General features: G+C 45.5%; 1 protein-coding gene across 1 annotated transcript; it reads left to right on the top strand.

Moving 5' to 3' along the window:
- Positions 1–4,156: 4,156 nt before the first annotated feature.
- ACAD9 (acyl-CoA dehydrogenase family member 9) lies at positions 4,157–15,947 on the top strand. The gene is made up of 14 exons (XM_030956948.1): positions 4,157–4,333; positions 5,872–5,965; positions 7,295–7,396; positions 7,568–7,674; positions 8,413–8,513; positions 9,184–9,262; positions 10,171–10,345; positions 10,943–11,016; positions 12,240–12,315; positions 12,996–13,066; positions 13,398–13,517; positions 14,154–14,282; positions 15,044–15,123; positions 15,650–15,947. The coding sequence occupies exons 1-14, from the start codon at positions 4,193–4,195 to the stop codon at positions 15,945–15,947; spliced, it is 1,647 nt and encodes a 548-aa protein (XP_030812808.1). The 5' UTR covers positions 4,157–4,192.
- Positions 15,948–15,992: the final 45 nt, after the last annotated feature.

Raw genomic sequence — 15,992 nt, 5'->3', positions numbered from 1 at the left:
AGCAGGTTTTAAAAATGTCCTTGATGATGTGCTAACTCCTCTGCTATGCCAGTCTGTACATTTTCAAAATAATTTGTTTGTGTATTTTATGCCTAAAGGAGGAGGAAACTTTGTTTTTGCTCTTCCTAATTTTTTTTTCTACTAGTGCAACACACAGCTTTCTGGGCTGTTGCAATATTCCATGACCCTGCTCACAAATTTCCAGACTGCCAGCATAGTTTCATTAAAAAAAAAAAATATATATATACACATCTTGTATATATTAGTAGTGAACTACAGGGGACATGTCCCGAGCAATTCCTCTGACTGCAGGAATTTGAAATGACTTTGAAAAAAAGATGGAGAAAAAGCACTGGCATTTTGGGTCTGTTTCTCTTCCCAGATGTGAAAAGGGAGAAACAGATGCCTCATTGGACTAATAATTAAATAATTAATTAAGTTATTAATATAAATATATAAATAATTAAATTATTTAATATAAATAATAGAAATAATTAAATTATGTAATAGAAATAGTACACATAATAATTGATTAATATTATACTAATAATTATTAATTAAATGTTCTTGAGCTCATGGAGCTCCTTCCTTCTCTCCAACATTACAGTGTAATGAAGTTTATTTTGGCAAAGAGGTTCTTGACCCATCTCTGCTCTGTGTTCATGAATAGTGCCAAGATGTGCTTTATCCAGTTACTGCAAGGTCTTTTTATAGCCAGCCTTGGCCTCCCACTCATCACTGTCCCCTGTGTGTGACATGAAGGCAGCGCTCTCCAGGCTGGCCTGCAATCCTTGGGTGCAATCCCACAGCAAAGCTGCTCTCCTGCACTGAGCTCAGCTTATCTCCCCTCACTGAGCCAGAAACTTGATTTCAATACATTGTTTGGCCCATTTTCCCTTGCTTGAAAAATTAAATCTTACTTGGCTGTTAAAAAAAAAATTATAATGTGAAATAAAATATTAAATACTTCAAAACATGAGGCAATTTAGTGCTTCCTTTTAATCTAACATGGCAGAGCTGATGGGCAATTTCCCTGGAAGTGCCACCTGACGTTGTGAGGAATCCCTTTCACTAACAGAATGGATCTTTATTTTTCAGGTGGTTTTTTAGATGGCCACAGCACAGTCAGTGTGGATGGACAAGAGCTTGGACAAATTTATTGATGTATTTATACATTGTGACCGTGTTAACATCTGGGTTTCAAACACATCACATCACTTGCACAGCACATAACCAGGAGCAAAAGTGGAAATACCAGTTCCTGCGCTCAGCTCTCCCAGGACTTCATTTGTGAACCAGCTTTTTAAAAAAATATTCTAAGCCAGGAGTGATGCAATGAGCACATCATCAATGAGCACACGCCTGTGGGAAAGACAATTATGGATGTCAAGAGCAAAACTTTCATACCATCTGTCAGGAGCAAACAACGATTGCATAAAGAGAGGAGGAATTTGATATACTTTCCTGGAAGTGTTGCAAAGTCTGGTGAATATTTTGTGAAGTAATTTAGTGACACTTTTTCAGTAAATAAAATATCTATGTCTCAAAGAGGTAAATGTTACCAGGTCATTTTATGATTGAATACCAGTTTTTAAGCAGCTGCTGGAAAAATATGGAAGAATAAAAAGGAAAACTGAAGGGTAATTTTATTGTAGTCATTTACTGATCTCTACTTCTCTTGCATTAATTCACTCCTTCTCCAGAAGGAATTCTTCCACTTCTGTATGGAATGGGCTGAAATGGACATCACTGTGGGAGTTGTGGTGGTTCACAAAATGTGAGCTATGAGGAGCTGTAACAGCTGAGGGATTAGCTGGCCCGGGAAGGGAATCTGAAATGATGGGAACACGTGGATGAATACATCAGTGGCAGAGACAGCAGAGAGGAGTCATAAATAAAAGTAGGGAAAGGAAGAGGTTGGGCATGCTGATGAAGCAAAAGACAAAAATACTGATTTTTCTTTTTCTTTTTTTCAGTAGATGCTGCAGTTCTGTGCAAAGCAATTTGAAGATGTGTCAGGTCAGGGCAGAGGGATTCTGCAGAGAACTGCAGCTGCCAAGAGTATGATTTCAGCTGTGGTTACACACAGCACTGGATGGGACAAAATCTGTGGTGTGGCACCACTGGTGCCAGCGCAGAGACAGAGGATTCTCTGTGCCAGTGATGGTCCACCTGCAGTTTCGTGCTGTGGGTGTGATATCACCCCCTGTGACTGGAAAACCCCAGGTGTTTATTTATTTAGGATACACTCCCAATGCCATCCTCATGCTTGCTGAGTGAGCCCACAGGGTGGGGTGTGCTGGCTGCTGCCTCAGTTCTTGTGAACTTCCTGATGAGGCATCTTTTCCCTGTGCTTCCCAACTGCCCAGCCTTGTTTTTACTCTTTGGAACATTTTCTTCAAGCAGTTTTTACCGTGCTCTGTTTATCCTTTCTTTCAAGCTGCCACATCACCCCTACATCACCAGAACCTGCCCAACTTGTCTCAGGAGAAGGTGGCCTCAGTTCAGCCCTTTCATCCCTGATATTCAGTTTGGGAGGTGTTGTGGGACCTACACCTCTCCTGACCCCAGGAAGATAAAAAACCTCATTTGTATCATTTTTTACCTCTCCTGCCCAGAGCTGGGATGTGGCACTGGTGTGGCAGTGCCACCCTCAGACGGACATGGTGTGGCTCTGCCCCATTAACCCCACGTGTCATGAGGCTGAGGCTCTTCTCCTTCTATCCATACCATCAACCACCTGTGGATACCCTCTGGAGGCACTGACACCTCACCACTGCACCCCAAAGATTGCCAAGTGCTGCACCCAGCTCAGCGTTCCCCACCCGCTGTTTCCTGCCTGGTCGGATTAGACATCACCTCTTGCTTTTCCACTCTTCAAAATGAAAAGAAGCAGGATAATGCCACTTAACCAGAGCTGAGCACATCCTTACCTTTTCCGGATCCCTCACTCTCAGCCCTTCTTGTTCCCTCCTTGCAGTACAGTTGAGAGGCAACCAACATGGCAATTTATTTGGGTTACAAGATTAAAGGCTTTTAATTTTACAAGTCATAAGTAAAGCAAGAAAAATGAGTTCATTAAGCCTGTGTTTACTTGTTGTTTTTGCAAATGCCATTTTGTCACATTCTGCAGTTCCACACAGACCAAAGCAAAGGCAGGTGAACATGGAAATGCCTAAAATGAGAGAGTAGCAGCAGCTTTAGAGGGCTTATTTTATCTGAAAGAAATAGTTCAAAATAAATTAATTCTGCCCTTGAGCAAACGAAGCTTAGCACACAGAAAGCCCTTCTGTGTCGGTGAGGAGTCCCAGGCACCTGCAGGTGAGGCAGCGGCTGTGGGGTGACGGTGCCACAAACCTGACCGTGACTTCTCGTACGGACGGGGAACAGCGAGTGCTTCTAAGCCCGATTTCACTGAATATCAGTAAATTCGCACGGCTTTGGCACCTAGGTTTTTAAAAAAGACAAAACCTGTTGCCAGAGGGATGGCAGGGAAAGCGAAGGAGGAGAGGGGATGCTCGGTGCAGGGCAGCGCTCACCGCAGGGCACAGTGAGCAGATCGGACTTAGACATTTATGTGTGGAAAGAGCTGCAGGAGTGCGGGGAGGGCTGGAGCTGCCCACACCATCCTGCTCCGGCTCCTGACACACGGAGCAGGGGGAGTTAGGCTCGGATTTAGGAGATTTTGGGGGCGATTTCCACGCGCTGGGTTTGCAGCGCAGCGTGTCCCGCAGCCGCAGGCGGGCAAGCAGCGATCCCTGCCTGTGGTGCTGCTCCCCGCCTGGCCCGCGCCGCTGCTTTCGCCTCAGGAAGGCGACTCAAAGGCAGCCTGGATGCACCGAGAGCTGTTTCCCGGTGGCACCGTGCGGCTCAGGCAGGAGCTGCCGGGCTGGGCACGGGAGGGCACCGCGGCCCGAACCGGGCCCAGGGCCGGCCGGGAGAAGCCGCGAGCGTCTTTACTGCCGAGCCCGCAGGCCCTGCGAGCAGGGCGCCGCCCGCTGGGGCCCTGGGGCTGCGGGGCCGGGCGAGACGAGCCCTCATGGGGCGTGTCCCCAGCCCCGCGGTCGCTGCGAGCGAAGCGCCGCCCGGTGGGGCGGTGGGGCGGTGGGGCGGTGGGGCGGTGGGGGCCGGTGCCCCGCCCCGGGGCGGGCCGGGCGCTCGGCGGTGCCGTCACGGAGCGCCGAGCGCGGCCATGAGCGCGGTGCTGCTGCTGCTGCGGGCCCTGCGCGCCGCCCGGCCCCGGCCCCGGGCCGGCCCCTCAGCCCGCGGCCTGCGCACGGCCGCGCCCCGCCGCGCCTTCGCCAAGGAGCTGTTCCTCGGCTCCCTGCGCAAGGTGGGTCCGCGGGCGTGCGGGTGGCGATGGGGGCGGGCCGGGGCCGGCCGTGCCCGGGGGTCGCTGCCCTTTCACCGGCGGACAGCGGGGAGGGCGCGGCGGGGCTGGCACAGACCGGGGGCATCGCCCGCCTGGGCTCGTCCGCAGCACCGCCAGGGCTTTTTCCAGCTGCTCATCCCAGCCCGGGGCTGCGGGCCCTGGCATGAGCCCGCGGCCCGGCCTGGCTGTCCCGCAGCCCGTGGGTCCCTGCTAGCTCCCTGCCCTGGCACGGAGGGACAGGAGGTGTCTCTGTGTGTCCCGGTGCCCCTCAGCTGGAGCCGGGTTAAGTGAAGGGACCCTTTGCACACAAAACCCGCGATGGAGCTCAGAGTGACCCAAACAACCATCAGGTCAAGAGCGGGGCTCAGCCGCAGCCCCCTGTGCCTGCCAGCCCCGCAGGCCCCTGCACACACGCGTGGCACTGTGCATCCTCTCTGGGCACACCGCTAAACTTGGATCGCTTCATCCTCTGGTTGTACTTGAAGGATCGAGGCTTCATGTAAATCTCTGCCTACAGTTTTGGTAGGAAAGATTGAAGTTCTTGTGGTGCCTTGAGATGGCACTGGATGAAGAAGTTAAAGTCTGAGACAGAACACTGTATTAAGCAGAGTTTGTTACTGCAAGGCTTAGAGTGTGCATTTATTAGAGATTGCAGGGTGAAGTAAAGGAAAAGAAGGAATAACTCAAATACACTGAAATGAGTTGAGCAGTAAAGTCTCCTGCAACAGAACTTGTCAGGTAAGGTGTTAAAACAGGCAGCACTCAGGCTCCACTGTGTTAAACCCCTCTTCAGAAATGTCTTGGGTCTTTTTTCTCTCAAATTTCAATACAGCAGCTTTCTGAAAACCTCTAGCATTTCCCAGGTCCTGAATTTTTGACGCTGATATTGCTGAGAGTACCATGAACAGATTTCTGTGGACAGAGATAATTTCTTCAGTTTGAAAGGGGAAAGGCAGTAAAAATTAGAAGTGTGCTTCTCACATAGCCTCCCACTCCTTGTGTTCCTTGCCTGGATTTTTTTGCCAATTCAAACGTGTCAGGCCGTGCTGCTCCCAGTTCATGGCCAGAACACCCTGGGGAGAATAGGGAGTGGTGGGACTCACTCACCTTTGTCCTCGAGGCATTACAGGTGAAATGTGCTGGGTGTTTGCAAGGAACAGTGTTCAAGGGGTGAGCTTTGTAAACATTAAATCATTTTTTATCAATCCCTAAATAGGGTTAAAGCTCGTGGGCAATGAAGGATTTTTGGGTCTTTGTAGTTCTTAAAAGATCTCTCAATTTCTCCCTCATGTTTCTGTTGTTCAGGTAACACCCTCTGGTCTGGTTTTGGTGTGTCATAAAGTTGGGTTCTGGGGAGCTCTGTTTCTGTTTCAGAACATTTTCCACAATTCTTAATTTGCTCAGTGTTTTAGAGTCTTTGCAAGGCATATCTCCCATGATTTTTATTTCAACTGCATGGTTCGTGTATTAAAAGTTATTAAATAATTCTTCTATTTTAGGAAGAAGTTTTTCCTTATCCAGAAATTAGCAATGAAGAACTGGCAGAAATCAACCAGTTTGTGGGACCTGTTGAAAAGTTCTTCAATGAAGAAGGTATATTGTTGTGGTTTTATCCATGCAAGTGATTGAGTGATTACAGAATGATTTAGCTATAGCAGTTGAATAAGATTATTATACTTAAAACATTTAATTTAGTTTATGCATTTATTGCTGCTCACATAGTGATGCTGATTCTGTAGCATGTCCATTTATAGTTTTTTGGGAAGTATTGTGGTGCCGATCAGAAGAATTACATCTCCAAAACAGGAAAAAAAACCCCAAGGATGTAAAAGAATTCTGGGGAAAAGATAGGATTTGAAATTGCTTTTAGCTCAGCTGAATTGTGCTTCTAACCACTTCATATATTGTGATTTTTTTTTTCCTAGTTCTAGTTCCTAGAACTTTTTAACTGTTCTACACTGCTAAAACTGACTGTGGCAAGATGCAGCAGAGATACTCGAAAATGCTGGCTCATTGAGGAGTTAGGAAAAATCAAAAGCAGTTCTGGTTTTTCAGCATTTCTGTTTGGGAAAGGCCTTATTACCAATCTGCATTCCAGAGAGCATTGCAGGGTGTTCCTTGCATTAGTGCTGCCATGGATAAGCCAATTCCAGAGCAATTGCAGAATATTGGTTTGCACAGACAGATTTCTGGGGCAGTTAAACAGCATTGTCTCAGACTTCCCATTGACAGAGGTTTTCCAAACACTGCAGGAGTTTGGAGAAGCCAGTGATTGTCACACGTCACAATTTGTGAGATCCAGGTGATTTTAACTGCAAAATTGTAGTGTTTGCTCACTGACAATAAAGAAAGAATTTCTTCAAATTACATTTTTTTAATTCCTTGCTCTGTGGGGGAACATGATTTATGGAGTAAACAGCCTGATGTTTAGGGGAGGAATAAAAGGGTCAAATTATAGAGTCTGGAGAAAATAGGATTCCTGTTTGTTTTCACTGCCCTGGTACAGAACAGCTCTCTTAATCCCCCAAGAATCTAAAAACTCCTGAGAGCAAGGTTTTCTAATTATCTCATTTATGTTTTTTTTTTTTTCCTTGTATTCACTACCTAGACTTGGTTCAGATAGAAAATCCTGGAAATGCTTTGCTTATTACAGTCTTGGAATCTGCTGGCATGCAGAACCAGTAGAAAAGTTTGAGAAAATGAAATAAATGCTGGATTTTTCCCACTTCCAAGTCTTTTTCCTGAATGTTCTGAGGGCAAACAGGGGAGTCAGGCTAAAGCTAGAAAGAAGAAATTCTTGTGAAGCTGGGGATGAGAAGTCTCATGAGTGACCTTGGCCCTGCTGGGGGAATCCTGCAGCCTGCCAGCTGCCCTGGGCACTGAGAATCACAGTGTTAAATGAGAAAAATTCTGTATTTGTAGTGGACTCGAAGAAAATCGATCAAGATGCAAAAATCCCACCTGAAACCTTACAAGGACTGAAGGACCTGGGTCTCTTTGGCATGCAGATTCCAGAGGAATATGGTGAGTAAATGCCACAGAACACCCAGAGCATTTAGGGGTGCATTTTGTGCCACTTTTGTAGCTCTCCAGTTAAAGCTGCTACATTCCTGTATTTCTGTATTTGAAATGGATTTTTTGGGGGGGAAAGGGGCACAAAAAATGTACTAAAATAAAACCTGGTGCCTGTTCCAGGTGGGCTGGGCCTGTCAAACACCATGTATGCACGTCTGGGAGAAATCACTTCCCTGGATGGCTCCATTGCAGTGACCCTGGCAGCTCATCAGGCCATTGGGCTGAAGGTAATGCTGCTGCTCTGGGGCCAGGATTCTGCACAGATTGCATGGAAAAGGTGAAGTGAAAAATGTGGGGCTTGGAGGGAGCAGATCAGAATTACTGGGGAAGCATAAATCAGGTTGTTGGTGTCCCCAGCAGCCTCTGCCACTGGTTCAGTGTGAGACAGAAAGGCTGGATAGGAAGCAGACAATAAAGTTACTATTAGGATAATTATTCTTAAGAAAACTACTTTAAATGAGTCCAAGTTGTTGGTTTTTTTTTTTTTTTCAATTGGCCAAACTTGCTTAAAGTAGCTAGAATAAATAGAATTGAGACAAAGTATCAGGGAGGCTCAGGTGATGAGGAAGGAAAGAATTCAGAAGAGAGCAACTTTGGCTGGCTGGCTGGGGCTGCGTGTTGGGGGGCCTAGAGGAGATCATTCATCTGAGAGCAACTGTGTCAATATGGAACTTGAATACGGCCATAGATTTTTAGCTTTTAGTGGTGGATGGATGGCAGAAAGAAGCTTGAAACCACACTCAGTTTGTTATAGCAAGAGAAAATTCCTTATGGAATTGAGCACAGAATGCTAATGAAAAAAGATTTTAGCGACTGAAAAATAATACAGTCTGTAATTTATTAAACTGTCTCTTGCTGTGCCATAATACTTGCAAATGAAGCTTTCTGAACATGCTGGAGCTTCCCAGCTCCTTCTCTTTTCCCATAGGATGATGCTGCAAAGTTTCCTGTGCTTGTTTCTGCAGGGGATCCTCATAGCTGGCACCGAGGAGCAGAAGGCCAAGTACCTGCCCCGCCTGGCCTCGGGGGAGCACATTGCTGCCTTCTGCCTCACCGAGCCTGGCAGGTGCTGCTGCCCCACCGTGCTCACTGCCTTAGCTGCAGTGCTTCAGACCTTGAATCTTCATTTTTTGGGGCCCATGGCTTCAGTATATACATCTGTGGTTTAGTTTTAGTTTTTAAAGAAACACTCCAATTACTCTTTCCCCAACGTGCTGCTTTTGGCAGTGTCCATGAAATCCCTGACTCTTGTTGTTCCCATCCCAGGAATTCATTTCTTGATTTCTTTCATGAATTGAAAGGATGCTTTGTGCTATTTCAGAAGTAATGTGCTGTGACTGTTCTAGGATGCTTTCAGTTCTTATTCAAAATATAAAAGCCTGTTTTGAAGGAGCTACCAAAACTAAAAGGAAGAATTTTTGGTGTCACTTAAGTGAGAGATTCATTGTGTGTTCACGTAGCTCAAAATGTACCTCCAAAATGTTGCTGTTGTGGCATTCTGCACACTCTGGTCAGGTCATAACCCTGATAACATGGTAATGAGAAGAAATGTCCCCTCAGGTAACTTTTAGAGCTGTTCAATCTAGTGAGCTTCCATGTTAGTTAAAAGCTAAAATTGATATACTGCTATTTAAGACCGCCTCCTTTTCACAGAATGGGAAGAGGGGGAATATGCAGTTTTGGTTTTTTAAAGCATGTTTACTTCTTTAAACATTATTAACTTGTTTGTTTTCTAGTGGGAGTGATGCTGCATCCATCCAGACAAGAGCAACCCTGAGTGAAGATGGGAAGCACTTCCTGTTAAATGGCTCCAAGGTACCCGCTCACAGACTGGGAACAGGGAAGGGGATTGTTCCAAGTGTAGGAAGTGTCCTTGTCTTTTGCATCAGTCTGGAATTGGGAGGTTTCTGAGCTAGAGGAGAATGACCCTCTCAGAAAGATAACCCTTGTTGGTTTAGGCACAAAAGGAACAGAAAATTATTGTTAGAGAATTACTGCATTAAACTCCTGGTAAGAAAAATAGAAAACTACCCCAGGTTCCTTCTCTATTGCCCACTTGTGTGTTCAGCTTCAGGGAGGGTTGGTTAGTTAGTAAATCAGCCCCCTCCATGACAGCTTAGGTAGAAAGGAAACCTAAACCTGTATTTGGCATGTCTTCATTCCTCAGGCTAGATTTGAAAAGAAAACTTGATATTTAATTAGAAATAGGGCTGCTTGGAACCTTTTCTGTTAAAGGAAACAGTGACAAAAGCCAGTTTTGAAGAAATCAGAGATGTCCTGGGTTCAGCAGTATCGGATGCATTGCAGACTTGATCTGTAGTTATTGATCCATTTGTGGTGTGAAGAGACCCACCCTGGGGGAGAGGCTGATCAGAGAATTTCTCATCAGAGTGGATTTTTGGGCACAGGGTTTGTCCAGTCTGCATTGCCCCTGTATCTCTCACGTGCCATCAGCAGGAGGTACCAGCTTTTGTGGAAATGCACTGTAGATTTTAATTTAATGCATATTGATTCTACATTCTGGTTTTAAAGTTGCTATAAACTTAGCACGTGTGGTCAGCTCTCCTCAGAAATGTGCTCACCCTCATTAGAACTGAAGGGAAGGAGCAGCAATTTTTTCAGCACTCTGTTCTTTGCTCAGCCTGTTACAAAACCCTGGAGAGCTGTGCTCACAAAATCAGCACAGTTACATTTCTTACACATCTTCTCTCTCTCAAAAACAGGTCTGGATCTCCAATGGTGGCCTGGCCAGTATTTTCACAGTGTTTGCCAGGACAGAGGTTGTGGACAAGGACGGGCAGGTGAAGGATAAAATCACTGCTTTCATCGTAGAGCGGGACTTTGGCGGCGTCACCCACGGCAAGCCCGAGGATAAACTGGGCATTCGAGGCTCCAACAGTAAGAACCACCTGAAATTTTTTAGCAGAAATCGTTTTAATAGTTTAAGGTTTTATTTTGGTGGGATCATCTGAATTCAGAGGCAGATCAATACCTATTCCATGTTACAGTATGTTTCATGTTTCTTTAGCTGGCTTTTCCTAGGAGTCCTTCCTCACGCAGGGTCTGAAATAAGAAATCCATTTTGTGGAGTTCATTCACTGTGCAGTGAAAGAAATCACTCAGGAGATTCAGTGACCAATAGATTTTATCTAGAAGTCCAATTTCTTCAGCTCTTCTAAGCTTTGTAATGATTGCATCTTTTCACCATCTTGGTGACTGTTCAGTCAGTTCCTTAGAACTAAAAATAAAGACCAAACTGTAGTTCTCTGTTTACAAAGTGTATATTCATAACATTTTTAATATTCTACATCAATAATTTATGTCAACTACAGCCTTTTCCCACATTCTCACTTCTTTGGCAAAGCATGTATAATTCTCTCATAAACAATCCATTAGGAAGACTTAATTTCTTGCTACAAATAGTGGCTTAAGTTCCTGAATGTCTTTTAAATATTTCTGTGTCATATTTGATCAAGCGTTAATTCTGTGTTTCAGCCTGTGAAGTACATTTTGAAAACACCAAAGTGCCTATAGAGAATGTAATTGGAGAAGTTGGAGGGGGATTTAAGGTAAGCAGTGGAGAATGGCTACTGGTGATTTGTAGAAGCCTGAAGGAGGCTGTTTGCCCCTGTGCTGAAGTTTCCTTGTGGGTGGTGTGAGCACTGCCACACTGCAGAGTACAGGAGGACAGATTCCCCCACTGATCTGTAAATTGGTGTCACTGCACAGTGCACAGTGTGCCATCACCTCCGATTTCTGTGGTTTTCCTCTTCTTATTGGGCTTTTGGTTGTTTTTCGTGGTGTCCCCTCAGAGAAGGGAGTGACTTCAGCTGCCCTTCTGCCCTGACTGGGGGACATGTCCTCTGCTGGTTCCACAGCAGCATGAGGGAAGGGGGACAGAGCAGTGAGTGCCACAGGGAGTGCTGGAGGCATGCCCAGCTCCAAGGTGCCCTGGCTGGCAGCTGCTTCTCCAGGGCTGCACTGTGGCACAAGGAAATGCTGGCAGGACCCCAGGAGAGAAAACCACAGGTGGCCTTGCTGTGTAACCTTTCTCTGAGAGTGTGACCTGGGGATTTGCAAAACTGCTCTTACTCCTTCTCCATTTCCTACTCCTGCTGTAGCAGGCAAGTCCAGGCCTAAATGCTAAATGAAATAATTGCCCTTAATGTAGTAGAGATTAAAAGAAGATTGTTATGGTGTCTTCCCGACAAGTTAAAATGTAGGACAGTGACTTCTTTTCCTAACAGGCTTTGACCTGAGTCACCCGTGTTGAGAAACAACACTACAGACACCAGACTCCAAAATCTATTTCTGTACATTATTGGTCTGTATTTCATTTCTACACCTCCATTCTTGTCCCTTCTGTGGTGTGTTGTTGAAAGGCATCTGAGACAGAGAGCAGCCCTCACAGGTCAGCTGCAGGGAGAAATATTGTGATTTTCTTCTTCATCTGATAAACTGGAACAGTGCTGTCCAGCTGGAATGTTTACCAGCTGCAGATAAATGCATTTTTATTACATTTTACCTTCATGTAATTAGAATAGAGATTATTTCCAAGTCCCTGGATCATCTACTTCAGATATAAAATTGGATGTAATGGGTGGCAGGAAAAGCCCAGTTTTGAAGCATTTTTCTTGGGATGCTGAGAGCTGTGGTGGCTGATGTGAGGGCACTTCCCAGGACTGGCAGTGTGTCCCAGTGAGGAGTGAAATCCAGGGAACACTGAAGCAGGAAGCAGTGACCAGCGTGGCCTAAGGAGAATGTGGCCTGAACCCCATCTGTTTCTTCCCAGGTTGCCATGAATATCCTCAACAGTGGAAGATTTAGCATGGGCAGTGCATCTGCTGGAATGATTAAGAAGTTGATAGGTGGGTGAATCGGGTGCTCTGCATGGCTGGGTGTCAGCAGAAACTGCTGTGCCTGAGGCAGATCATGCAGGACATTCAGAGTGGGAGCAGGAGTCTTGACCTTGTCATAACACCCTTTGAAATCTTTAAAATATGGTTTTGAAAAATAGTTATTAAAAGCTTGCTTGTAGAAGTTTTGAAATAAAGGTCTTTTTCCTTTTTGTACAGTGTAGGTTCAGTTCATAGAGTGGGAGGTTATTGCCTCTGTTGGACTTCCTGAGGTAAAATGTTCTTCCCAAGAAAAAAACCTCTGTGCTATTGCTTTTAGAAGGTGTAATCTCCCCTAGAACCTCCCACCTGTATAACTGGCTCAAAGCTGCACACAGTAATTAGGACTAAAACTGCTTTCTGCCAATAATTAACCGAAACAGTAACAGAAGTCTCTCTAATCAATTAGCACCAAAACTGATTACTTCTCTAAGAGTACAAGTTCACACTTCTGGTTCAAAAGCCTTTGACAGGCTGGTCCCAGACTTGATCAACACCATCAGTGTGAGGGTGATTTTCACAAAGTGCTGCTTTGGAACAGCCAGGGGGCTCCTGGGCATAGACTGGAGTGTCACCATCCAGGGAAGGACACCAGCAGCTGGAATGGTCTGTCACAGCCCTTCTGAGATGGATTTGTTTTTCTTTCTTTAAAGAGCTGACATCAGAGTATGCTTGCACCAGGAAACAATTCAATAAGAAACTCAGTCAGTTTGGATTAATTCAGGTAACAATAAAATGAAACACCTAAATCTCTGTGCTAAGTGCCAGGACATAGATTGCATTGGGGGTATTTTGGCTCTACTGGTTTAAAGGATTTGCTAGAAATTTGTGTGTACCTGGTGCAGACTTCTGTACACTGATCTTTTAAATGTCCAGAATGATAAATGTATAAAAGTGTTTTTTATTGATTGTTGTTTTGAAGTGGTGCTTTTTATTGATGGATTAACTTGATGATGTAAAACATATAAAAACAGCAGGTTTTTTAAAGTTGGAGGGTTGATTGTGGACTTTTGCATCTGAATTTCTGTGTGATCCCTCCCATTGCTGTGTGGCAGGAGAAGTTTTGTTTGATGGCTGTGAAAGCCTACGTGATGGAGAGCATGGCTTACCTGACTGCAGGGATGATGGACAGGCCAGGCTTCCCTGACTGCTCCGTGGAGGCTGCCATGGTCAAGGTACCCAGGGCTGGCCAAGGGCTGTGTTCAGGCTGCAGAGGGCTGAGAGCTCAGGGCTGAATATTTAGACAGATGAGGGAAGCACTGCAGCCAGGTGAAATGACAGATACTGTTCTGTCTGTATCACACAAGCTCACACTTGTGCAAAACAAAACCTGCAGGGAACAGGTTGGGAATGTCAGAGCCCCTGAGCTGGGGTCTGAGGAGGCCTCACACAAGCACAGGGACACTCAGTTACACTCCAGCTGCCAGCCTGGCCAAGCTGCTGCTGGGCCAGCTTTCCAGGGAGCTGGTGGCACAACAAACCCTGTGGAATATCCAGGCTGTGGCTGCCAGGGTGTCCCTCATGGTCACTGCAGAAAGCTCCTGCTCTGGGCTCCAGCCAAGCAGCTGCAGCTGCTCTGCCCTTGTGGGGCTGCCCCTGTCCCTGGAATGTGCCCTTTTGGAGAGTGCCCTGTGCATTGCATCACTGAATTTGGCAAACCCCTGAGCTGCAGGGACACAGTTCCAGGACTGGTGTAACACACAGAAAACACTGCAGCAGTGTCCTGTGGATACAACCCCAGAGCAGGGCATCCTGTGTTTATTGCTGATTTATTATCTACTCACTGCTGGTCAAACCTTGTTCCATGGCAGGTGTTCAGCTCTGAAGGTGCCTGGGCCTGTGTGAGTGAGGCTCTGCAGATCCTTGGAGGCCTTGGCTACATGAAGGATTATCCCTACGAGCGCTACCTCAGGGACACCAGGATCCTGCTCATCTTTGAGGCAAGTACCAGCATCCCCTTTTCACTGCAAACTGCAGTTCACACCTTCTATGAAGGTGAGTAGAAACCTGAAGGTTTGATTGACCAGGAATTTGTTCCTTCAGCTGCCAAGTCTGGAACAGTAAGACTGCAGGACTAACCTTGTTTTCTTTGGAATATCATTAATAGTTCCCTGTAGTAAAATAAGCTGTGATGGCTTTTACAGAACTGACCACAGTGTGAGTTACAGCAGTGGCCTTTCCTCTTGTGTGCTTCTCACAAGTGAAGCAGGGAAACTCATAAAAGATCAACTTAGACATTTAATTAACTTATTGATGGGCATGTAAGTTAAAAGAAAGGTTGGTTCTAAAGCTTGTTCTCTTTCCAAGCTGGATTGTCAGTGATTCCATCGTGTGCACATCAGAGTCATTGCCAGACCTGATTTTAACTCAGCTCATTTTGAGCAGTTCTACAACTATTCGAATGTTCCTTCACTAGAACAGTGCACAGCATTTTTAATCAAAATGCATTTAGTCTGATTTCTTTTTCATTGGGGTATATTTGTGTGTTTAATGATGAGGGGCTTGACTTCTGCAATGCCCCATGAAATCAGAATTTAAACTGAGATAAAGCGAAAAGCAGCAGCTTATGCATGGGGAGAGTCAACATGTGATATTGGAGCAGTGGGAAGGGCACAGGGGCACCACAGACCTGCTTGGAAAACACTCACTGTTGTAAACTCTGGTTACTCACCTGTCTCACTTTCTGTTCTGCTTTTTCCAGGGAACCAATGAAATCCTGAGAATGTACATTGCACTGACAGGGATGCAGCATGCAGGGAAGATCTTAACTGACAAAATTAAGTATGTTCTTATTTACTGTTAATAGTTTTAAATAAACTAAACAGAATCAGATAACTTTATAGATGAGAGAAGAAACTGCAGGGAAAGCCTGTAGTATTTTCTACTTATTGTCTGTAAAAGTTCAGTGTTACACGGGCTCTTTGACTTTTTAATGGGATGGTTCATAGATTTAGGAGCTGTAGCATTTAATGCATTTTATCTTGGACTTTTACACAAGCTGTAATTATTTCTTTCAAGACCAGTAATGAATATTTTGTATCTGAATGAAGTTGTATTGCCACAACAGCTGCATTGTGCATATTGAGTACTGGTCTCTGGAATTCCCTGTGGGTGTCTTTGAGAGCAGATGATGACTCTTAAGGCTCCACAGTTGTTCTCCAGACTTCACAGTAATGCAGTAATGGATCAGGACTTGGTAATTCATGGACAAGCTGCAGGCATTTTGCTAAAGCATTTGGAATTCCAACTGGTTGTGTGTGAATCTCCTGGAATTTTTTTAACAGCCATTCTTTCCCCAACATTTCAGAGCAATCAAGAAAGGAAACGTGGGAGTGGCGCTGGGGGAGTTCCTGACCAGGTTACAGGAGAGCCTGGGCAAGAAGGTGGATCTGGGGCTTGTAGGTGACCATGGGGTGGTGCATCCCAGCCTCCAGGTAAGGGCCTTTCTGCTGAGCTCTCATGTTTGTTCCCTTTGCTGCTTGCCACAATTTCATCTCCTGTTTTGCAAACCAAAACGTGTGCTTAGGGGCAGTGAGATTTTCCAGGGTAAGCAGATGTTGGCACCATGGCAGGGGTGGGATGTTACAGTTATTGTCCAGGTATGAAGAGAAGATGAAGGCTGCTCTAAGCCTGTGTTTATACCAAATCCA

This window comes from Camarhynchus parvulus, chromosome 12 (genome assembly GCF_901933205.1).
Source record: "Camarhynchus parvulus chromosome 12, STF_HiC, whole genome shotgun sequence".
Taxonomy (NCBI): Eukaryota; Metazoa; Chordata; class Aves; order Passeriformes; family Thraupidae; genus Camarhynchus; species Camarhynchus parvulus.
The sequence above is the reverse complement of the archived record's forward strand: the minus strand, read 5'-3'. Positions and strand labels throughout refer to the sequence as shown.

Bases quoted from the DNA above. Each gene is read 5' to 3' on its own strand.
- ACAD9 (XM_030956948.1), top strand. From the start codon at position 4,193: ATGAGCGCGGTGCTGCTGCTGCTGCGGGCCCTGCGCGCCGCCCGGCCC. The intron at 8,514-9,183 runs GTGCTGCTGCCC...TTTGTTTTCTAG, and splicing joins TGCCTCACCGAGCCTGGCAG to TGGGAGTGATGCTGCATCCA. The intron at 14,283-15,043 runs GCAAGTACCAGC...TGCTTTTTCCAG, and splicing joins GGATCCTGCTCATCTTTGAG to GGAACCAATGAAATCCTGAG.